Genomic DNA, 19,543 nt, shown 5'->3' on the forward strand with positions numbered 1-19,543 from the left:
GGTTGTCGTTAGTTAGTCTACCAACGACCTCCTTTGTCTATTACTCAGTCTATTACCTACCTCCTATGTCCGTTGCCACCACCCGCTTCCCCCAATAGGATGCATCCACATCTCTTTTGTCTTATTTGTCTATAGCGCCTCGCCTATCAATTTCAATAATCGGCTTGCAGTTTGATCATGATATCGTGCACTATCTTGTCTCTTTAACATCCATGATCGGTTGTCATAGATTCCAGCCGATCATCGCCCAAAATTCCATCTCTGGTGCCTTCAGCATTTCTCGGATCTGTTTCTTCAACTATTGCCAAACAGTCGTTGATAAAATCCTATCTGATCGAGTATATCCTGGCGATTTGGCGTTGGCTACGATATATATTGCAAAGAATCTAGTGTGCAAGGGTCGGATGGAACAACTCCTCAAACAGAATGTTCACCTGTGCCGTAGTATCATTTTTGAAGCAGGCAGCTTAAATACCCCATATTTCTCACGCAGATTTTGAAGTTGAAAGTGCATTCCAGACTTTCTCGATGCGCTCATTGTGGCTCTCAAGCCATTTTCTATGAAAACCAACTTTTCTTTTTACAGTAACTGAAGTTTGCAACGCACTGAACAAAATGGTATGCTGTTTTAGCACCTAGGATGTCAAAAATGTTTCTGGTCATCCTAAGATGCTGCCTTGATTATCCACGCAGTTGAATTTGCATTTACAGGATGTAAAGTTAACTGCGAAGGCAGTAGAGCCAGAATATTGGGATTACTAGGCAAATTGTTTATATCTTGTGTGCTAAATCAGCATGTCATTTTTTTCAGTGCGGGCTCATTTTATCCAGAACTATGGTTGAATGAGGCAAGCATTGGAGTCCATACAAGATTTTACTCTTTTGATATTTGCAATTTCAATGCAAGTGATAGAAAATCAGGCTCAGGGGGAAAATTGAATCGGGCCTCATAACAATTCTCGGGGGTCAAAACGATTTCCGCCGCCATTTTCTCTTGATTATCGATTGTCCTACTGAATTGTATTTGAATTTGTTTACTGAATAAGCCACTTATCGAACGACGACAGAACTTCGGCGCGAAGTGCCACTACTCAACGGAAGTTAAACTTCCGCTGTTTCCTCTAACTGTGTTGCCACAGAGTAAACCGGGATAAACAAATTTATTCCCCGAATTTTCGTCACTTTTGGCAGACACCAAGATTCGCGCCTCGCGCCATAGATTGGTTGAGTAGAGAATCGCTTAGCAAAACACAGGTGAATCAAAGCCGTTATCACTAGTAACAGGGTTGCCAAAGAATTTAGAAAATGAAATTCCCTGACATTTCCCTGACACATTTTGGTGGAATTCCCTAACAATGAAGATGTGACGGATGGTTAAGAGGGCATAATTGATAATAGATTTCAGGCAAAATTTGTCGTTCGAAATCTCAAGCCTATTTTAGAATGCAAATGAAGGTGATTGAACAAATTTTCCCTGACATTTCCGTCATTTTCCCTGATACGTATTTCCCGATTTTCTCTGACTTTTTAAAATTCCCTGATATTTCCCGGGTTTCAGATTCCGAGGCTCAGATTCTGGTGCTCAGAGCAGTTCCATTTTTTTCCATGAAGTCACGCTGAGGAAAACGTTTTTATTTTAACAACTCTCCGGAGTTTTCCTTTTTTATATTTTCATTAAAAAGCACAAAAAAAAAATTACTTTCAACTTGCGACAAAAGATTCCTTTGAATTGACAAAGTTACTCACCGTCAAACTGTTTCTTCTTTGGAGACTGCTGAACGAGCCCCTTAATTTCCCGCCACGTTTGTCGTCTATCTCTGAATAGGAGACTCGCCATGTCATTTGAGCAATTTCCGCCTCCAGTTTGTAGTGCCTGCACAGAAAGACGACATCACTTTGATTCATCCACTTTAGCAGATTAAGTCAAAATATAAAAGCACAGAAAAATTCAGTAGAATACGACACTAGCCCTTACTTACACTGGTTCCTTACATTATTTAAAGTAGCTATCGACTGAAAAGCGAATAATTACTCGAATTGGGTTTCGACAATATCACGTTTTAAAGATAAAACGAGCTGACATTTTTAAGATGCTCCATAAAACTTCGAACAGGTCGATAATTTTATATAGGCTGAAAGCGGAATTCAGAACCCCATGCAAAGAATTTTAGCCACTTTGCGGCATTTGTCAACAAATGTATTAGTCCTTTCCAAAGACCTCAAAATAGTCTCGAAAAAGGATTCTTTTGCCCTTTTTGTGAGAGTTCGTAAATTTTGTGGATTTTGGTTTGCACAAAGTAATGATAATAAATGTAAATTTTCAAAATATTTTGAAGTTATTTTTAAGACATCGGCAGAAGTGCTCTCAAAACTCTCACATGTTCCATCCATTTAACGTTTGTAAAATACTGTACATATATTTTCAGGATATTTCCAGGTCAAATGCGTTGGAATTAAAAAATTAAAAACATTAACAATAACTTCGTAATATGCGTTTGTATGATTTTTTGAATTATTTAGAAAAATCTCAGAAAATACTCAATCATATTCCTAATGGGATACTTTTGAGGCAACATTCAACCAGAATTACAATAATTGTTTCAAGATATCAATGTCTAACTGGAATGGGGCTGAAATTAATCTATCTAATAAGACGAGTCTCTTTAAAAACTTTTAGCTCGAGTTTGATACTAGATTCGATGATACAGCGATGAAAAGTTTCCATTATTCATAATTCAAAAACGCCTTTTAAAATTGCTACAAAATTTCCGTCGCAATATCACCAAAACTAGCTTTGAACTCGAGCTGAAAATAATAACGAAGGCCTCTCTCATTATAATGTTTCGCTTTAACTACATTTCAATTAATGCCCTTGGGTTTCCGAGAAAAGCGGCATATTTTTTAGAGACTCTTTTCAGTTCCAATTGAACTCAAAAGTAATTGGACGGTTGTGACTAGACGCAGTCTAATTATATTAGAGGTTGCCTCCTCTCTTGCTTTATTTATTTCATAAAAAACTAAACACAACTCTGACTTTGGTTTTGCATTAAAATCTAAGTAATTAGGCTGATTCTGCCTCAACCCACCCTATTTCTTGAAATTTTTTGCAAAGATTTTACAAAAATAGCCTCTAGGAGACTCAAAATACTTAAACATTACGAGTCCCAAAAATAATGTAGCCAAGATACACGTTTAGGCACGAATTTAGTATCAAACGCTCAAAATTTGACACCAGTTTTTTTTTTTTTTTTTTTTTTTTTTTTTTTTTTTTTTTAAGTAATATACCAGTTAAAGTTTACTTTTGCCAGTTTTTAAACGAAAAAGATTCAAATTATGGCGCATATACCAGAATAGTATCATTTCCCATAAGGCAACACGCTATGTGTCAAGGTGGAATTTTGTATCAAAAGCTCAACATTTGACACCAGTTTTTTTTTTTTTTTTTTTTTTTTTTTTTTTTTTTTTTTTTCTAAGTAATACCAGTAAAAGTTTACTTTTGTCAGTTTTTATATGAAAAATATTCAAATTATAACGCATGTACCAGAATGGTATCATTTCCCATAAGGCAACACGCTATGTGTCAAGGGTCAAGGTACATGTTACAGGGGGGGGGGGGGGGGCAACGGCTGGAAAGGGCGCATTCTGATAACTAGAAGTGCCCAAAAAGCTAGACGTGGCACCAAGGAATAACTTAAACGTTGATTTCTCGCTAATCGTTGTTAAGTGGAACGCGCAACCGGGCTAGTTCCACATTTCCACCTCCGTGGTTGCTCCGAGATATGATTACGACGATGATTAGACTAATGCATTTCCCGCCACTTGTACCTGTTTAACTGCAGCATAAATATTTCATCCTATTTCGCCCCTGTTCTGCGCGTCCCTTGGCGGCGCGGCGCACAGTGGACGAGTCAATGGGAGAAATGAGACATGGCGTGGCACCTTTAAAACCTTTTAAGCGATTTGATGCGTAAGCATGGTCGCTTCTTCCGATCAATTCACTACTCTAAAGATCTATGGATCACCCATTTGATCGAAGCAAAAAAATTGCGATCTATAGCATACTTCAAACGGTCCGTTTCTGTTGGGATACTTCTGTATAATTCTATATAATGTATAATTTAATATATGAAAACGGTTAAGCGGATTTTTTTTTACAAATGTCAGTGAATGTTCTAGATAGTACGAAGAAAATTCCTTAAAATTTCAAAAAATTCTCACAAACGGTCTCTTGGAAAACATGAAATTGCTCCGTCAAATATGGCAATAGCTAAGGTGGCTTGAACTTTTTATGCTGGACAAAGTCCATGTGATCTTCTTATTCCCCAATGTTATTTTTTTCTCTTTTTTTCTCTTTTTTTTTCTTTTTTTTTTTTTAGAAAATATGACCCGGGTTTTGCATTAGTTACGTGACGAAATTGTTGATATTCCATTTTTTCATAATCTTCTCTACAGATTTAAAGATCCGATTTTCATGGTGTTCGCACCATTTTGACAAGTATCAACCATGAGATAAACCCGCTTTCTTTCGGAATTGTAAATCGCGTGGTTTAATAAACCACGCGATTAAACCGATTAAAATTCCATTTCGCGTGGATTAAAGTCTCTGCTTTTACAAGAGAAAACTGATGAGTTACATCAAGTTTGAAATTGCCCGATGTTATATTCTTCATTGTTGAAAATAATAATTGCTCCTGTTCTGAAAGTATGTGACAAATCCATACCCTTCTCTTGAGAAAATAAGCGAATACAACCGTACGATACGTCTATGCTCCATAGCTCGCTTGACAAACAACGTGAAATTGGTTATAACGCCTTGATGCAACTATACGTGCCTCATGGATCTCCGGGTTGCATATACAAAAAATGTAAGGCGCTTTCGATTTCCTCAGGTTCACAAGAATACTGGAGCTGGGGAGTGAAGCATTCCTTGTGGGGGGCGGGGGGTGGGGGCTGATCTCACCGGGAGGAGATAAAATATTTCAGAGTCTTTACTTTAGCAATTGTTCTGGTTTTTCTGTCAGCGGGAAATTCCATAATTGGCTTCAGAAATGAAATTTTTCGACTTGAAATCGTTTTCAAGTCACTGGTCTGTAAAAATTGAAGACGCAAGTTCTAAAAGTAAGATAGCAGGAAGCATCCCTCAGGTTGAAGTTTTCTTCCGTCGCGCTGAATTGCAACATTCTGAAAAAGCCTCTCTGAGAAATGATAAAAAGTTTTTAATTCCTTTCTGAACATACAAACACCATCGAGTAACCGATTTTACGTTGTAATCTTAACAAGACCGTTGAATCTTCCTGGAGTGATGTTTCTGAAAGAGGTGTTGTGACTATTTTTCCGAAGAAGTGGGAGAAAGCGGTTGCTGAGTTTAGTAGGTTTATTTACCCACGTCTTTCTCATTTATGAATTCAATTTTGTCAATGATGATCTTTAATTGGAATTTTCGGACGAAATGAACCGAGTTCAACAGAACAAACTGAATCGTGTCAAATTTAAACCGAGAAAAATCGGTTTATGAGGTTTTTTTCCTCAGCAAATAAATTTGAAGGGTGAATACTAAATTTAACGACGATTCCCTTTTTTAAAACTATTTATTTTTGTCTTTTAATTTCTAATTAGAGACAATATACGACTAGTCCATTCAAGATTACCTCGTACTCATCTCCCTCCAAAGTGATACTCGGTGCGTTTATGTTAAACTCGGCCTAAGCATAAATTTTGAGCAGATTGAACCTGGTTTGTAAAGCAAGTTTTGCGTAAGTTTGAGCAACGTTTGAAGATTAGTTTTGACTATCGTACATTGAAAGTAGTCGAATTACCTTAACTAAGAATTTTCATAATTTAAATTTAAAACTTTGGTCCTTCCTGCGTTCCTGGTTCCTGACTTTTGGATTTTGTAATAAACTGCGATTTTTTAGCGCAAGGAAGGGGGCCAAATGGCCTTGAGGCCTTATTTATTTGTCGTCGGGTATTTTCGTAAGGAGTAAAAAAAAATAAAAAATTGGATCAGTGTGAAGAATTCCTTGTGACTAATGTGGTGAAATGTTTATCGAACACAAATCTGGAAAGATTATTTCGCTCGCGCGAGAGAGAAGAGAACATCTCAATGAAAACAGTCGGATGTGAGAGCAGAAAGAGCGGTACTTTCCAAATAAAGTCGGATCGCACGGACGCTCTATGAGGTAAACAAAACAAACTTTGTTTTCTGGTCAGGTCATTGAATTTTTTGTGAGCTTCTGCAGACTAGACGAGCGCATAGAATGAGATCAATCAATAAGCATGACTTCAAAAGTTTAATGACCTTCGGTTGTGTCATAATTTTGGATAAAATTTTCACCTACGATTATACAGAGTTTGGTCAATTAAAAACCGGATTTTGATGATAACTAGCCCACCATGCGTCTGAATTATGTGATCTTGGGCTTTTCTTGAAGCTGATAATTTAACGTAGAACATTACGTTCACAAGCTCGAAACATTGAAATTAGTCTTGTTGGTACTTTGTTGTTGAAGTAAAATGACCTCAGAAGTGTTCTGCAATTTGAAGAATTTTTATAAGAAAGTAATTGAGCGTTCAAAAATACTCTTTTGAGACAGTCCTTTAACAATTACATCGTCATTTTTTGTTGATTAGAGATTTATCACCCATAATTTTGGTACTCTTGATTTGCCTCCTTCGAAATATAGTTTCCGTCAACATTGATGCACTTCTTCCGCTGCCGCTTCAATTGCAAAAAAACTCGTTCTGAAGTCTTTGGAAAGAATTGTATTCAGCTCTGTTACAGAATTGCATCGATATTTTTCTTAAGTATCCAAGGGCTAAATCGAAGTCTTGGGAAAAATGGAAGAAAATTGTACCGTGTGGCGCACATTTGATAATTTGATCTTTTTTTATAAATGTATTCTTTGGACGCATATATACTTCGAACTCAAAAGATTGAGCGCACACCGACTACAGCGCAGTTTCCCCGTTTTTCTCTAAACTTAGATTTTAGCGCTTGAAATCGTTTAATTTTCCTACGTCTACTCTATTAAGAAATTTCAGACTTTCTCCTTCTCACAGTCAACGTCAAAAGGCCAACGATTTGACACAGTGGTAGAGATGAGAGAGAGAGAGTTCCCTCATAGATCTGAAGAGCCTTTAAAGTCAGAAAAAATGTCAGCACTGCACTCTAAGATAGATGAATTAACCATCTACAAAAACATTTACCAAATTGCCTACTTTGGCTAATCGTCTGTGACACGAAACCTCGAACCGTCCAGTGGCTACGAAGGTTTTCCGGGCGGCAGACACTTAAGAATCGAAATGGCAATACTTTTCTTTTATAGGTAGTCTGCTTGAAGCTTGAGCACACAAAAAATCAACAGCACGTCTGCCCCAGAGAAATTGTTAGAAAAATGGTTGCGCTATCGAAATGCGGAAAAAGCTCTTCATTCAACACTCCATATAAATGGACGTATTTGCATCCAAAGGAACTATATCCATTTCGACTTGAGCCCTAGCATGCATGTACTCTTATGGATCTCAGGGCTCATGTCAGAAGGGATATAGTTCCTTTTGATTTAAATAGTCCAAATGATTGAAGTGGAGCCGTGGCCACTCTCATTTCCCGGTCTGGACGAGTGCAAGTGCCTTCGGCGTGGCAAAAGCTGCAATTAATATTTCCCGCACTGAGCGTGGTTTCGGGCAATCATTCGCCGCCAGTATTTGCTCCTTGATGCACCCCCGACGCGGCGCTGCCGAACTACCGATCGAAATAAAAAATAAAGCGTCTTAGACGAAATAATGGGTCAGTTGCGCTAGTCACAGAATCGTGTTTTGATGTTTGAATCTTGTTGATTAACTACAAATAAAAGCCAGTCGGTTCTGATTTTTTTTCCCCCAAAAATTCGATTCTCTATTTTTTATCTCAATAAATTACACACATTCTCAGGATCATTTTTAAGCTTCAGTTTTTTAGATTCCAGTGATTATTGGATGAGTTAAAGCTATTTCTATCACGCAAGGTCAGTTCAAAAAAAGGTCATATAACATTTTTCTTGTTTTTCAGTATCACAAAATGAAAAAAAAGGGGCAAACTGTCCAAACAGTTTGCCCCTTTTTTTCAGGTTCTACTGTTTGGATTTTAAAAAACTTTTTTTGTTAGAATGCTCCAAATTTCCTCTTTAAATTGACATATCATTGTTCTGATATGTCGTTAAATAGAGTTTTTGGAAGAATTGGAAGTGAAAAAAGCATTAAAATTAGATGAAAATTTCAAGAATGTCTCAAAATTTTATTTTTAGGAAAATCGAAATAATGACGTGTCAATTGAAAGAACACATTTTAGACTCGTCTAACAAAAGGAGGTTTTAAAAATCCATTCAGTAGAACTGAGAAAATGGGGCAGATAGTGACATAAATTTCAATGTGTAGGGATAGGCAGAACCGACTGGCCTTATAAAAAGATTAATATGTGTCTAAACAGCAAATTTCTGCGTTGAATATTGACTGAGATAAAAATTTGGTTCATGACGTCCTCCGCACCGCAGTAGTGAAAGAGTGACACCTTTGGTTTCTTCCACCTTCCTTTCATTTAGACCGCGTTAAGCAGAAAGGAACCAAGCCACATCAGCTATTGCCAAATTTAATGGGACAGTTCAATTTTTCACGCAAAAACGGTTGTGCAGATTTTTGTGCGAAAGTCAGTAAATTATCTGCATATAGCACGAAGCAAATTACTTAACATTTTCAAAGGAATCCGCACAAACGTTCTTTTGTAAAATATTACATTGCCAAATTAAATTCGGCAATAGCGGATGTGGCTTGGTTCCTTTCCGCTAAACGCGGTTCATTTGTGTTACACGTCGAGTAACCAGTGCAAATGTCGGTCATGTCGGTAATTTTAAGGTTAGGTCATGGAACTTTTAGGGCCCAAAAGCGCAGCTAGCATACGAACTCAAATTATCTAGAAAGATTTATTATCACAATTATTACGACCCGCCATTTTTAAAGCACGTATATTTAACTTAGTTATATCATAAATTCATTCATTTTGAGGAAGAACGCTAATTTTATTATAAACATTCTTGGTCATCTTAAATTAATTTTGGATTCTGACTACTCTATAATTACTCTGAATACTCTCTTATAATTGTACTTAGCAGTGAAGTTTTTGTGTTAGAATGTTGTCTGTCCTTCTATGCCCTAAGAGCTCCATATTTTGATACGTCCGTACTCTCCCTATATATATGTACTCTCCCTGTATATATGTACTCTCCCTATATATATGTACTCTCCCTATATATATGTACTCTCCTTTTATATCGACGGCGTAAGTCCGCAATCACATATCTCGTTTGTGGTGTCTGAAAATCTCCACCTCTATGTTATTTTTTTAAAGGAGAACAAATTGACATCATTCCTTTAAGTTTTTGCAGAATTTTCTTCGCTCAGAGAAGAAAAATCACGGCAGTTTCAATGAATTGCCGTTGAGTAGCTAAAACAGAAAATGCAGAAAACGTGAAATGCAGTCCATATGGGTTTTCTAAAATGCCCCAGAAATTGTTTCTTTTTTTTTGTGCCGTAGTATCTTGATGTATTTTTCGAGGAAAGCTCCGTACTCTTAAAATAAAGGATGCCTTCCATTCTTAATGTGTCGGTGCACTTTCGATTTCGCATGATACTGTGCAACACCTCTGTTGAGTTGCTTGAGGCGCCGTGGCACGTTGCGGCGCGGCGGGCAGCCGGCCAACGCCTACAAACCTAAGTGGATACTTCAAGCATTGCGCAATGCGTGAAGTATCCACTTAGGTTTGTAGGCGCCAGAGCGCTTTCAGCGCTGGCAGCACGCCGCTTCGCTTTGTGTTGGACTCTAATACTTAAAATCGTGGAGTCAAATTAAATTTTTAATTTTCTGTGTAAATATTAGTGAACCTTTTAAAGACCAAAACTTTTTTTAAAAATTTTAAATATGCCGTGTATTGAAGAAAGATAGCGACGGTGTAAGTCGGCAATCACATAACTCGTTTGCGGTGTCTGAAATTCTCCGCTTCTATGTCATTTTTTTAAAGGAGAACAAGTTGACATTATTTCTTGAAGTTTTTGCAGAATTTTCTTCGCATAGAGCAGAAAAATCATGACAGTTTTAACGATAATTGCCGTTGAGTAGTTTTCCGTTGAAAAAATGAAGTATGGCAGGCAGTCTGCGACGTCGCAAACCGAGTTATGTGATTGCCGACTTACACCGTCGATATGTACTCTAATCTATGACTGATGTCTCATTATAGAGACAAAGAGCTCATCCGAGCACAATTTTTCTCTATAGATAGTTATGCTGTTTGGTGCAACTTTATTGTTACGACCAATCAAGAAAGTAACTATGAACGCGTTTTGAGTCTAATTACAACCATCATCATTGCAGGGCAGCCTCTTCATTTTCTGCTTACAAGCTCGGAGAGGTCGTGAAAATTAAATCAACATTTGGGGAATAACACTTTATTCAGGAACAATTGTATTTTTCCCTGCATTAATAACTTGAGCCTCATTACAGAATTCCGCACTCCTATTCGATTCTCACAATAGGTAGGTCGTTTCTAAACTTGAAATAGTTGCAAAATTAAAAGGTTCAATTACAGTAAAGAACATGCATAAAAAGATAATTTGCCTGGGCTTTGACTGATTTTTCGACTAGCTTTTCTTGAGGCTAGACACCAATGCAAACAAACCCGATTAGTAAGAATTCATACTATCGAGGAGACGAGGAATGATACTCACATGGAAACTTGTGATACGAACTCGGAAAAATAACGATCAAAGTTTGTTCCAAACTTATTTCATAAGTTAGAAATTAGTAAATCCTCATCATGTCAGGTGCTCCGTGGCCATTTTGGTCGTTTATTCGGGACCAAAAATATGAGGGGAGGAGCCACTGTAAACACTTCAGACTTGACGACCAATTGGATTGAATTTAGCCAAAAGGAACCACGAGCATTGCAATGCCGCTAAAATTGTGCAACTTTTTTCATCTTACAATTGAATCAGTGAGAACGAAAACACACCAACTCGGAAAAAAGAAAATAATTAAGACACACACAAAACTGCACAGTAGGTGACGAAGTTAGTTTAAGAAAAATATTTTTGCTGCTGAAAGACAAGTACTTATGGCCACTTTAAAGGTCCAAGTTGGAACAGACGCGCTAACTTTAATGACTTTTATGTAAATTAATTGTCATTAATGGAAATTGAGTATTTTCAATTTATCGAGTTGGTGTGTTTTCGTTCTCACTGATTCAATTATAAACTGAACACCTAAATAAGTTTCACCTTTTCGCCCAATAAACTATAAATTCAAGCCAAAAATTACCTCTGTAAATTCAATTTTGTGCATCATTTCAGTGAATTCATAGCAAAGAATATAGGTTGCACAATCCTACTAACATTGTAATACTCTTAGTTCCTTTTTTGCAAAATGTAATCCAATTAAACGACGACCTTTTTTTCTGCGCAGTGAAATGATCGGGACGGCAATATTCTCTGTCTAGCTGGCAGCGCTGTCACAAAGTTTTTTCAGTCTCTCCTGAATAAACACCGATTCTTGCGATCAAGCGATGAAGTCAGAAACTAATAATTAAAGGAAAACTGCCGATCGCTACTCAATCCTCGCCGGACGCAAACAGTCTTTATGAAACCTTATTTCCACCTGGATTGGTTTAATGGGCCACTAGACAAGATCTGAATTAGTAATAAATTTCACTTGCTTCTCTTCAAATACAAAGGGAGGGATTCTCACAACGGGAAGTTTGGATATTAAATTCTACACAAGATATTAACAATTATTTTCAACACAGATCAAATTCTACAAATGACGTCATTTATTTTTTTCCAATTAACCAGGAGATGTTTTATGTGTGAGGAATTTGCAATTTGACTGTTGATTCTTATGTAAAAGTTTGCCAACAACACGATGGTACCACTGGTTTTCTCTGAAATCAACTCCCAAGCTCAAAAAAAGCTCTCAAGTTGAGGCCAAAATGATGGGGATATCCCACGCTATCCTGAGAGTCCGAGTCCACCTCTGCGTCAAGACAAACTCTCCGTGCGAAAATTGGGAGCAAATACATTGACAGGGCTGTCACTTTAACTGGGGACTCCAAAACTGAAAACACAGCAACCCTGCTAAGGTATTTGCTCCCTATCTTTGCATGGAGAGTTCGTCTTGATGTAGAGGTAGACTCTCAGGGTAGCGTGGGATATCCCCTCCATTTTGGCCTCAACTTGAGAGCTTTTTTTGAGCTTGAAAGTTGATTTCAGAGAAAACCAGTGGCACCATTGTATTTCTTGCGAACTTTTACTTAAGAATCAATAGTCAAATCGCAAATTCCTCACACATGCAACATCTCCATTGCGCCAAACAGCGTGGTCGGCGTCAAACGCATATTAGCGCCTACAAGACTGCATGAATACTTCTCGCACTGCACCAACCGCAATGCGAGTTATTTGGATCGCATTCAGCAAAAACCCTAGTAGCAGAGTTATATAAAAAATTTGTTTTTAAAAGTATAAACCGTAAATAACCACAAGCTAAAGAATATTCATTGTTTATGTAATGGATGTAAAGTTTTTTAGTTAAAAGTTTACTAAAAAACTTATTTTATTATGTAACCCTTAGTATAAAAGTTATATAACCAAATTCAAAGAGTGTATAAAATGAATTTTCATTATTCTTCCTGGCTGGTAGCGCACTCTAGTTATGAAGTGTGCAAGTTTTCATATGCGTTACTACCAGGTGGTGGATCATCGTAGAGTTGTGACTTACCTTAAATCCGCGCCGTCCTAGTCGGGATTAGAACCCACGCTTCGGGATGGAGTTGCAATCCGAAGTCCAGTACTTTACCACCAGACCAGCCAGGCTTGATATGAACGGGCCCCTAAATTCAATCTCTTAACTATCGCAGGCCTCTGAGTCCGTAATATTTTGTTTATTGACGGATTCTTATGATATTTTACCAGACTTTATTATTTATTATTTATTTATTTATTGTTTTTTATTTCATGATGTAATTTTTTCATTTTCATTTTTTTTAACTCTCTCTCATTTTTTTAGCTCTCTCTTTTTTTTAACTATCATGATTTTTAACTATCATTTTTTCTAACTCTCTCTATTTTTTTTTAACTCTCATTTTTTTAACTCTCTCTCTCTCTCTATTTTTTAACTTTATAATTGCGTCTTTTTCCAGTTTTAATTATTTGGGCCTTTTTCTAGTTTGAATTTATGTCGATGTATTTATGTTATTTATTTATTATTATTATCATTTCCTTTTTTTTAAATTTTTATAATATTAATTTAAACATTTTAAAAAAAATCAAAATTTTTAAAATAATATTTAATAATATTTTTAAAATATTAACAAAAATAATTATGATATACTTTATAAATATTATAAAATATTATTTTAAAAATTTTAATTTTTTATATTTTTAATATATTTTTAAAATGTTTTAAAAATATTCATTGATTGTATTTCAAAAGTACTTTTGAAAATATTTTAAAAATACATGAAAAACATTTTAAAAATATATTAAATTTCAATATTTTTAAAATATTGCTGTCTAACTGGGCAGGGTTATGAGCCAGACACGCTACCAACTGAGGTAACAGGGCTCCTCGGATTGTGTGCCGAGATATCCCCTTTTAACTCGTCTCGGAGCCATTAGTACCTCTAATAATACCTATCCCACGCAGTCCGAGAGTCGAGGGTGTTCATTGAAATGAGATCATCATCATCATTCATGAAAATGAGATAGGTTTACGTTAAAGTCATTCAGGTCATTTATATAACAGTTATAATAAGCAAATTAAGCAAAAGGATACTATACGTATAAAGAAAATTTATAAAAACCCTTCCTCAATTATATAAATTTTATATAAACGTTATCTTCTGAAAATATGAATAATTATTTTCATGGGCATTTTATATAAAACTTATATACACGATATATAAACTTTAGTTAAAATGGTGATTATATAACCGGTATTAATTCCTTATACGTTTGTTAGGAAGGGGAAAGTGAATCATGCTACTAGGGAAGGAACCAGCGTAATTACAGTGTTGTAATAATGTTGCTTCTGCATAATTATCTAAAGAATTTCCAAGAAGAGCAAATAGTTTTTGCTTCCCTCCAAAAAAAGCTTTGAAGTTGATTTCAGAGAAAATCAATGGAACCATCGTGTTTCTCGCGAACTTTTACGTAAGAATCAATAGTCAAATCGCGAATTCCTCACACATGCAACATCTCAATCGTGAACACTTATAGCTTGTTTAGAGGTTGATTTCTAGACTTTTCGATGTAAGATCGCTTCTTGCAAGTTGGCAGTATAGTTTTTCCTCGCTTTAAATCCATTGTAAACAGAGATGTTACAATTATTTAGAGAGCCGTCACTTCTATTTTCCCTACAGTGTAAGAGTTATGCTCGGAAGTTACTGCTTAGAATAGCCTAATGATAACTAAAGATGGAGGTGGTGATTAACTGCTTCAGCGATCCTTACCTGATTTGCAAAAATTCGCGTAGGAAAGTCCTCGCTTCTACATTCATCAGTCATAAGTAGCCAAATTTCATTTGATTTCTTTTCTTAACAACTTGGTCCACGTTCATCATTTGGCGAAAAGTTTTTTTTTTTTTTTTTTTTTTTTTTTTTTTTTTTTTTTTAATTACCCTTCACAATAGCAATTTAAAGCTGGCAAAATAAGTAAAATCTTCAGCGTCTTAAAATCTTAGTGGAACCAATAGTTATATTTGATTATTTCATGTTGTTGTTTTCAATTTGTAAAGACTGAAATGTGTCTGTTCGAATTTGTGAATGTGTGAATTTTAATACTGTCCATCCATAAATTGAGTATTTTTAAAAGATAAGAGGAAGTTCCACAATTTTGAAAACACTGTATTCGCGTTGGTTCATTTTTGCTAAATGCGATTCAATTGTACATTGCTTAGAAAGTCAGGAATTTTGCCTCTAAAAGACACAAGCGGCAACCATGGTGACACTGTGCTTTCATTTTAGTCTGAGCTTGTGACCCGATACGGAAGTAAAATCTCAGTCTGTCGTCACAAGGGACGTATGTGGATATCGCCCGGCGCATCAAATCTACCCTTCGTTCCCTGATCCGCCCACGAAGAACTTTGTATTGCGCGCGGAATGATCTGATGTTGCAGCTTAAACGAGCTCTCCCATCGTACATTATCTACAAAATATTGACAACAAGAGCTCAACCTGGGGAAAAGGCTTCAAAACCCATAAAATCAGAAAAGATCAAAAAATCCGGGACGTTTCGAAATAACTTTACAATTTCATTTTCAACTGGAACCAAGAAAGCGAAAAAAGGAGTCGTCGATTTGTTGTTATTGCGAGACCGAAACAACGTTGTCTGAGTCAATCACGGAAAACAATAGATTGCTAATTTAAGAATTAAATTGCTGAAAAAAAAGTGACTGCAATATTTCAACGTAGATTTCACAACAAAAAAAAAATGCTTTACTTTAACCACTATTGTAAGCTAATCTAACCAATAGTGTGGTTAGAGTAGCATTTTTTTTTGTAACATCTACATTGAAACATTGCAGTAACTGTGTTTCGCAATTGAATTGTTAAATCAGCAATTTAATTTTTTCCGTGATGTTGACGACTCCTTTTTCGCTCTTTTATTCCGGTGGAAAATTAAATTGTAAAATTATTTTGAGACTTCCCGGGTTTCTTGATCTTCTGATTTGTGTGCGTTGCAGCTTTTCCCCAGATTAAGTTGTTGTATTAATATGTGTTTTGGCTGATTAGGTTGTTCATCACTGACAAAAACCTTGTTTAAGATGGTATTTTGGCACCTACAAAGCGTCTAACTGTTTAAAAGGTCTTTGCGGGAAAAGAAACACTACCTTAACTCCGACAACATGTCACCCTACGTGCGCGCCCATCTGGCCTATCGAGTACAGGTACATATATAAACCGTAAATAATTACATGCTGATAAAGTATTTTGGATGTAAAATTGCGTCTCTCTGGTAAGTCATAAATACTACAACCTTCATTGATTTAATATTATTTTGTTCTTTTCCCTTAAATTGGGGCGTAAGCCCTCATTTTCCAGCCATTGTTGCATCATACACGTATAAAAGGAATGAAATGGATACAAATTGATAAACTCGATAAAGTTAATGAAAATGAAAATAATAATTCGGACTAAACATTTGTGTCCGAATAAAATGAATATTTTTTATTAAAGCAAACAAAAAATCAAACCGACCTCAACGAAGTGTGTGCTTTTTTTTTTTAAATATAATCGTCTCGGATTGGCTTTTTTTCACGTGATTCCGACCTTCACCTGAATTAGTTTTCAATTAAAGGCAATTTGATACCTGAACGATCCGGGATCCAATTAAGAATAAAAAAATCAATTATCAAATTATTAACTCAATCAAACCATTGCAGTGTTGCCACAACGGCAAATTTCCTTGTTCACGTTTATGCACGTGAACCTCTCAGGACTTTTAATCCCTCAAATTGCCAGCATTCTACATGGAAATTTAAAAAAATGTAAAATGGAGCTACTGCCCAAGATAATTTGATCTGATTTCTATGATCGGAATTTTATCGTCAAGTTCTGCTGCGCTTCTTTACTGTCCTCATCGGACTTTTGTAGACCCTCTTCATCCTTGATGGAATTTGTAAATGCCGATTTTTCCCAGAACGCTTTACGAATTTTGTTTTCAGATCAGCAATGCAATATGACTTGGGGTTCAAAATCGCATCCTCCCTTAAAATTACAGACCGGTAATCGGCCTTCATTTAGGATCGATTTTCAATGATGTTATATACTAGGGCCCACGAACGATGATCCCTGAGCCGCGGGTATTTCTTGCAAACACTGGCAACAGCGACACCCCGGCCCGAACCGAGTCTCGAGTTCGGGGACAATACCGAACCGAGCCACAATCGAACCCTAATTACTTACGCGTAATTTACAATCTCACCCTCCCGCTAGAAAAAACCAAAATTTGTTGGAAGTTGTGTAACATTTTTTTAGCAAGTGTTTCGTTACTCTCCTTTAAAACACGAGTAAAAAGAGGCCTCGTTTATAAAAATCGGTCAAATAGCAGCAAAGTTACAGTTCGAGATACGATGTTATAAATAAAAATTGGTCTTCGCTTCAAAAAGGAAAAAGAAGGAAAAAATAAGAATTGTATATCACAATTATTGTCATGGGAACGGAGTTCCCCATGATATTAGAATCGTTCCGTTGCTTTCGCTATGGGATTCCCTATACCTCTGCGACCTTGAGCGTTTCGCCCAGTCTCCGATTTTCGGTTGATTTTCCGATGTATCAAAAACCGTTGTATTTTTTAGCCAATCATGTCTCTACGTCAAGTTGTGTTGATTGCTAAAATTTGCTTTCAGCGAGTTTTTTTCCACCTCGAGATGTCGTGTCTGACTGGTAAATCTGCGCAGAACCACGAAGTTCCGTTTTTAGGCAAATTCTTTTTTTTGGGAGGTTCTGATTGGTTATTTTTCGCCATCAGTTTTCTGTTCGTTGGTGCAAAAGATCGCCTACCTCGTTGCTCTTGAGAAGCCGCCATTATCCCACCTCAAATTTTAAACATAGATATAAAGAAATAATAACCATCGTACAAGGCGGAAAATTGTTCTGGAGGACCCGTTACGGATATATGAGCCAAAATCAGAACTCGATTGATGGATTTAATCCATGAATACAGAAATATTGCCCCAGTTTACTGCCGCGATCGCAAATGCATTCTGACATGAACCTTGTGACACATGACAGCATAGGTAAACAATGTCTCACAGAGTAATGGGCTTGATCCGTTTTCTCTTACCACGCCAGTGGCCGAACCGTTGAAATCTCAAGGACGTCTTTTGTGAAGCCCCGCTCAGCGTCCGAGATCACTTAACTGTTCTCTTTTTCTCCTCCCGTATCCGAGCGGCGAGATAGTTCAGATAACTACAACACCGTTCTGACCCTGAGAGATTTTCACTTTTTGTGGGAGCGGGGGTTCGAATCTCGTAGGGGACAGCTAATTTTTACTGGTTGTATTGAATGTTTTAGACCAATAATCTAACAATAATTAATACTTGGCAACTTAGGAAGCACATAGGTCCCTTATGATGCGTATTCGGACATATGTGTAGAGTAAAAATATCATACGTAGGGTGTCCCAAAAGTACCGGGACTGGTTCTGTAACTTCAAAAGTAAGATAGATGCAGACATGATTTTGGTCTCATTTTAAAGATCAACTCAATACCTATCGATTAAAACCAAGATCAGCTCAATCGAATAAAAATTGACCGAGTTATGACAATTTGAAATTAGTGAGGAAAGTTTACCCCTACGGTTTTTAGGAAGATTTTTCGCTTACCAGGATTCAAAAAGTTAATATTCGTATCCACTTTCCTTCGAATCTCCCATAATTTCCTTTTGCTTTTCAAAGTACCGTCCATCAAACCGGATGCACTTTTTCATGCGCTCTTGCCACTTATCCAACATTGTTTTCCTGAATTCTTCCTCTGGGATGGAGTTGAAGAAGTTTTGAATTGCATTCTGAATTTCGGTCTTCGATACGAATCTTCGTCCGCGAAGCTCCTTTTTAAACGTGGGAAACATCCAAAAATCACATGGAGCCAAGTCAGCGCTATTAGGGGGATGAGGGATTGTTTCAACTCCATTTTTACTCATAAATTCACGTGTTAAGCTCGATGTGTGAGGCCGCGCATTGTCTTGATGGACTATCCACGAAGCTTTCAAGTCCGACCGTTTCCGGGAAATGTGCATTCTCAACTCCTTTAGTACTTTGCAATAATACGCACTGTCAACTGTTGTGTTTGATGGTACAAAATGTTGATAAATGACACCTCGAAAATAAAAAAACACAATAAGCATCACTTTATCGGCCGACTTTTCGATTTACGGCGATGAAGAATCTTCCTTAAAAACCGTAGGCGTAAACTTTCCTCGCTGATTTCAAATTGCCATAACTCGGTCAATTTTTATCCGATTGAGCTGATCTTGGTTTTAATCGATAGGTATTGAGTTGATCTTTAAAATGAGATCAAGATCATGTCTGTATCTATCTTACTTTCGAAGTTACAGAACAAGTTTTTCGGGATACCTTATGTATACTTTACGCCGAAAAAGCGAACCTGAAACTTAAATGCGTTAACTTCCGAAAACCATATATAATTCAACGAAAATAAATAATTGGTACATAACAGCTTTCTTGTATGCAAAGAAAATAATTAAAAATGTTAAAAAAGAGATGTCAACACAAAATTACATAGTCCCTTCAATTCAGAAGATACTACAAACGAACTGTACCTTAATATTTTCATATCCCAGAAGCTAACGTTCCCATGACGAATATTGCTATCGCTAGCGATTGCAAAATCCAACTTGTATATGATTTAGCTCAGAATTTTACGAGCAATCCAACCATGTAATGGACGAAGAGATTGGGGCAAAATTACAAGAAATTGATCCTTTACGAAAGGGCTTCCTATGAAGA

General features: G+C 36.6%; 1 protein-coding gene across 4 annotated transcripts in view; it reads right to left on the reverse strand.

The window, feature by feature from the left end:
• The window catches only part of LOC109044685 (atrial natriuretic peptide receptor 1), a 589,109-nt gene that overhangs the window by 118,413 nt on the left and 451,153 nt on the right, over positions 1-19,543 (reverse strand). For all 4 annotated transcript variants that reach the window (XM_072305169.1, XM_072305168.1, XM_072305171.1 and 1 more), the window contains one exon: positions 1,747-1,873. In XM_072305169.1, the coding sequence (XP_072161270.1) occupies positions 1,747-1,873 (127 nt within the window). The remainder of the gene's footprint in view (positions 1-1,746; positions 1,874-19,543) is intronic.

The sequence above is a fragment of the Bemisia tabaci genome, chromosome 10, assembly GCF_918797505.1.
Source record: "Bemisia tabaci chromosome 10, PGI_BMITA_v3".
Classification (NCBI taxonomy): domain Eukaryota; kingdom Metazoa; phylum Arthropoda; class Insecta; order Hemiptera; family Aleyrodidae; genus Bemisia; species Bemisia tabaci.